Source organism: Dipodomys ordii, unplaced genomic scaffold (assembly GCF_000151885.1).
Source record: "Dipodomys ordii isolate 6190 unplaced genomic scaffold, Dord_2.0 Scaffold27, whole genome shotgun sequence".
In the NCBI taxonomy this organism is placed as follows: domain Eukaryota; kingdom Metazoa; phylum Chordata; class Mammalia; order Rodentia; family Heteromyidae; genus Dipodomys; species Dipodomys ordii.
Window position 1 is genome coordinate 14,439,046 of NW_012267243.1, and position 6,000 is coordinate 14,445,045.

A 6,000-nucleotide genomic window follows, 5' to 3' on the forward strand; every position below is an offset into this window, starting at 1 on the left:
ACACATACATAAGAAGGTTTTCCTGCCACTTCTCAGGGCATAACAGGATTTCCATCCCTCGCTTTCTGCAGTGACTGTGGGCAGGCAGATTTTTCTTCACATGGACAAAAGGTTATGAGTTTAAAAATCAACAAATGAGCTGGGCTAGTGGCTCCCTCCTGAAATCCTAGCTACTCAGGAGGCTGAGATCTGGGGACTGTCCATTACAATTCCAAGCCAGCCTAGGCAGGAAAGTCTATGAGACTCTTTTCTCCAATTAACCAGTAGAAAGCTGGAAGTAGAGGTGTGTCTCAAGTGGTAGAGTGCCAACCTTGAGCAAAAAAAAACAAAAAACAAAACCCTTAGGCACAACACTCAGGCCCTGAGTTCAAACCCCAGTACCAGCACACAAACACACACACACACGCACACACACGCACACATACGCGCACACACACACCAATAAAAAATAATCCTGTTGGTCCCAAACACACCAGACTTTATAAAATGCTTGCATCTAAGGTACATCAGTGTTAAAGACAGGTTAGGATTAAACCTCACTAACAAAGATTTCTACAGGGATAGTGTGTGTGTGTGTGTGTGTGTGTGTGTGTGTATGTGTGTGTGTGTGTGTGTGTGTGTTTAAAACCAAGTTATGTGGGGACTTAGATCACCAAGGGCGCAACAAGCAGCCTGATCCAAAGGGGCAAGGGCTTTCAACAGATCTCTCCAAAGCCAACTCCAAGCACTAAGTTTTGGTTTTAACACAATGCTGGAAACCCTTCCAAGAGGCAGCAGATGGTTTTAGAGTTTATGTAAAACTACAAAATGGTCACACTCTATCAAATGGGCACCACCATAAAAGACATCTTCCAATTCAATGAGGCAAAGCCAGAGAGATGCACCAGCTGTTACGCTGCATAATTTAAAGCGGGAGCAACACAGCCATGGCTTATGTTTAAGGAGAAATTATTTTTATTTCATAAAATTGACCTGTTCAAAGATCAACTTTCAGGCAGAGCTGTAGATTAAATGAGAAGTGGCTGGGAAACAATTTTTCCTTCAGCATAACTATGACAGCCACGCACGCATTCTAGGTTTTGGTGTCTTGATAAATTAGACCCAAATGAGACAAAGTCTACAAAGCAAAATATTGAGTATATAGTTACAATGCTACCACTAAACTAATTTTCAATCATTTTAATTTGATTTTAAATAGTAACTTAATATTATTTTAAACATCTAAATACATACAAATGGGTTCAGTATGGTATATGTGGAATCAACTCATTTATAAAACCATACACAGAGCACATTTAAAATATGAACTCAATTTATTTCCTTCTAGTACCAATTACTTCTGATGGCTTTCAAATATAAACATTTAGCAGTAGGTAATATATTTTTAATATTGGTTTTCATTAATATCTTTTGACTTAAGCTAAATGGTAATGATGAAAAATAGACCATTTGCTTAAAAGTGAAACTCTTATTAAATCTAAAATATGATGGCACAGAATCAAACCACAAAAAGGCCCACATTATGTTACCCTATTGGTTTTCTGACAAAAAATAGTGAAGGTTCCCACCTAGTGCAAATTAGGTTGACACATTCAAATTTACTCAGGCAAAGAGAAGACAGGTCTTATAAAGTTAAATATCTTTCTAGTTCCTTGACAATAATCCTAACAAGTAACTACATTATCTCAATTAGTGGAATCTTTTCCTTGGTTGAAAACAAACGCAATTTATTTTGTCATTGTTGCTAACATTTCTTGTCAAACCAGACTTCACCAGTTGAACGGTATAATTCTAGGCAATCTTAAATTATAACTTTATTTTAAACTCCTGTATATTATTCCAGTAGAATTTTAGATACACACTATGTACATTCCTAAGGTCTAGTCACATTAAACACTGATGTTAAGCAGAAGGGGAAAACATGTACAGCTAGATTAATTTATCTCAAGGGGAAAAGAACACATTAATAACTGAGATAATATTTTCATAATGTTGGAATCAAATGTGCCTTTCAGTTCTTTATTAGAAAGCACATTAGGATAAAAATATCTTGTTCTTATCAATAAGATCCAACTGCTGAGAAAAATTCTGTTTTCTTTTTTCTTCCAATATTCAAATAGTTAGAAATGAATCATACAACTGAGTCTTGTTGCATAAATGTATAGAACTAAAAAGTTTTTACTGTAACCTGTAATGTTTTTGTTTTACAGTATTGCTGTTAAAAAACACATTAATATTCTGATTCTAAAATAAATTGCCACACACACACCCTCCAAAATGACTCATTTGGATTTTAGTTTGCTCATCTTCTTAAACTAGAAAACAGAATTACCTTGGATAATTGCTAAAGTGGGAGGAGGGAGAAAAACTCTTTAGATTTTTTTTCCATAAATGCCCAAAAGATTCAAAATATATTTAAAGTAGTGAAATGATCTTTCACTTTCTTTAAAGTGCTGAATCTTGAAGAACGGAAGCCCTACCCCCCAAATACTCGCTTTCTGAAAAAAGAATGGCATGCTTGCAAAACCAGCCAGACACTATGTATTGATGTATACTAGATATTAAAACACCGTTCTTTGACACAGAAAACAGTATTCTAATGATTAAACAAAAGGAATGAGTAAGGTGAATCTGTTTGTTTCTGTAATAAGCCTTCATGTTTATAATAAAATACAACCAGAGTAAAAACAATGGACTAAGAACTGAAGCAGAAATCCATCATCTGCTGGAAACAGTGACAGGAAAAGATTAGTGATCCATTTATTGTGCTGAAATAAAGATAAGTAACCCTGGTAAGATCTATGGGGACCTGACTATTGAACTTTAAATATAAAGACATTTCTTCATCAGCAAAGGACTTGAAAGACCATGAGGAAGAGACACAATTACAGTTGGCTTTTCAAATGAATTCACCATAATTCAACTGCTTTTAATTTTTCTTTTAAAAAATCTGCTTTATGTCACTCTGATATTCTGGAAGATATCTAATAAGAACATATGTTAAGTGGATAATTATTACATGAGTCATTAAACAATCATTGCCAGCTCTTTCCCATATAGATTTACAGTGTATTTACACTGGATTCCAATGACTGATCCCTTCTAATATAAATAATACAATGATTAAAAGTTTTCCATAATAGAATTTAGGCTTGAAAGACTAAAAGAAGAGGAGAAATTCAACTTTTAGAATCTTCTGTTATAAATGTAACTTAGTTCAAGTAGTTTTGTTTTATAAATCACGATGCTTAAAATAAAAGTAAATGCATACTCCATAGCTTAAAAGCCATTATACTAATAAAAATCAAAATGTGTTTTAAAGTGGTTTTTTTTACACAGTCATTTGCAAGAAATTACCTGACCCCTAGTCACTTTTTTTATGCTCTCCCAAGAGACAATTTTGCATGGCTGAAATGGCCCCAATGAATGGCCCCAAATGAATTCTATTCTAATTGTTGTTACAGAAGATAAAAATAAATAAATGATGCCCTGAATTAAAGACCTAGCGCTCATCCAAGCAGACACTGAGCAAGTATTTTTTACAATGTAGGACCAGCTCTGTAGTTCTCTGATTTATACAACTCATATATCCCAGACAATAGGCAAAACTTACTGTATAGCCACAGCAATAGCCAGAAAAGGAGTAAATAATGAGCAAATTCCCCCGTGTCTTTACTCCTCAGATTTTGACCTCACTATGTGTAGGTAAAGGTATAAAAGAGAGGTTCCATAGCTTTCAGTATACAGATATATATGTGTGTGTGTGTGTGTATATACAGATATATGTATATATACATATATGACATGTATATATACATATATCTGTATAAACGTGTACATATGTGTATATATATATATACACTGATTTTCTGTGTGCATACGTAGTGGCCCCCTGTCAATATCCTAACCATTCAAAACCTTCTAGGAAAGAACATGAACTATGGGATTTTGTTCACATTTTGTCCTCTGCACCCTAAAAATAGCATCACAGGGCATCAACAAAGTGTTCAGTTCAACACTTTCACACAGAACCAATCTGGACCACTTGAACAACTGCTTGATAATTTCCCCCAGGAAAGTACTGGTAGATCTTTACATGATATTAAAGTTCCTAACAACATCTCTGGAACATGAAAATTATCTGGAAGTGTTTTATAAACTTTGGAGGTTCCAACTAATGAATTAGAAACAAAAAGCAACTAGGATATGTGTCAAACTAGATACTTTCATTAGACCCCACTTGACATCTTTCCTAGGCAAAAGCTCTAACATCTACACCTACGGATGGCAAATAAAGTCACTTTTCTCCTGTGCCGTTCCTGAAATTAAATCTGTGAGTAAAATTTAGGAGTGAAATGAAATAGGAGCCTGGGACAGGGCCCCAGGAATGCCCGCAGGAACAGTGCGCAATGGGCTGTCCTATCTTCACCTTGGGCTTCCTGGCTGTGGATTCTGGTGCTCTCTCCTCCTCCATCAAGAGTCCTCAGCTCCTCAACCACCAACAATCACAGGAGGAAGGGAGACCCCTGATCTGTGTCTCCCTCATGTTGAATCTCCAGAGCCTACTACACCTCTGGCCGGAAGGGAATTCAGCGTACACTTGAGCGGGTTGTTGACTCTCAAGAGTTTTACGTAGTACAACTCAAACAGGACAGTTCAGAGTGCAAACAATCATGTTGACAAGCTCTGAGCTCGTGTGAAGGGCGGGCAAGGAAACCGATGCCAGACCCCTAAGGTCCGGGGAAACTCCCTTTCCTTCCCTGACAATTTCTACTTCATTCTTTCATTCATTCTGGCTTTGGTCAGATTTACACCTTCCTTAACATTACAGCATCTACAGCCCTCCAGGCTAGACTGTGGACCAAACTGGTGTCTCTCTTCGGGCGTGGACCTCACTCATCAGACAGGAAGCTCAAGAACTCTCTGGTTAGCCTTTTTTTCAGATCTGTTATTTTTCAATAATGTCACCGGTGCCGAGTTATTCAAAAGTTCTGTGTTTTCCCATGTTTTGATCTTTTTCTTTTTCGGATTTTTAAAGTGCTTGGGCCGACTGAATATCGTGAACCATGCCTTTGTCTCACATTCCACATTCAGAAAGATGCCTGCGGCTGGGAAAATCAGCCTGACTCGGCCTCTCCCTCTCTAAGCTTGGGTCCCTTCCTGCTCCAGGTACCAAGTTAAAACACCTGCGAAGGCCGAAGGCCTGGATCACACCGCAGGCCCAGGCTCCTCGGCTCCACACCCCGGGTGTAACCGCTCCGGGCAGGCACAGGGGTGGACAGGGGTGGACTGCGGTGGCTGTGGAGGCCTGGCTGGGCTGTGGCTAGTGGGGACAGACCCGGCCCCTCGGGGGCTGCAGACTGGATACTTGACAGGCCAGGCCAGAGCCGGGGAAATCTGCTCTCCAGTCCCACCACCACCACCACCCCCAGCCCCGGGGGCCAGGCCAAGGGAGGTTCCCCGGAACGCTGCCCCTGCTCCAGTGAGCCCGGGCCCGGGTGGCCACAGGGCCGGCGAGGTCCTTACCTCCCAGAGGTGCTGTGTGTTCCTGACGGCGCCGGCCTGCACCTTGTCCGGGGGCAGCAGCACGCCCTGGAAGGGGCCGATCCAGGTGCCCTGCTGGATCCTCTGCGCCGCGCAGATGCCGTAGGCCAGGCCGGGCACGGTGCTGGTGCACAGGCACACCTCGCGCGGCAGGTCCCGCAGCCACTCGGGCAGCTCGGGCGGGGGCGCGGCGGCCGCGGCGCTGCTGGTGCCCACGAGCCGGCGCAGCGAGTGCAGCGGGCCGTGCATGGGGCACTCGCCGTGGCGGTTGTCCGCGCACATGTCGCAACCTGCGGGGGACACGCGGGGAGGGGGGAAGGGAGAGCGTTAACCCGGCCTCTGGGGCAGGGACGGCCTGGGGGAGCCCCCCTCCCGCGAGCGGTGAGCCCCGCGGCGTCGGCGCGGCCTGGTCGGAGTCAGAACCCCGGGATCTTCCCACACACACACCCCAACGGA

The 6,000-nt window shown here is 41.9% G+C and overlaps 1 protein-coding gene across 1 annotated transcript in view; it reads right to left on the reverse strand.

Moving 5' to 3' along the window:
* The window catches only part of Prdm6 (PR domain containing 6), a 95,444-nt gene extending 89,612 nt beyond the window's left edge, over window positions 1–5,832 (reverse strand). The window contains exon 1 of the mRNA XM_013015638.1: window positions 5,527–5,832. Within this exon, the coding sequence (XP_012871092.1) occupies window positions 5,527–5,826 (300 nt within the window). The 5' untranslated portion in view covers window positions 5,827–5,832. The remainder of the gene's footprint in view (window positions 1–5,526) is intronic.
* Window positions 5,833–6,000: the final 168 nt, after the last annotated feature.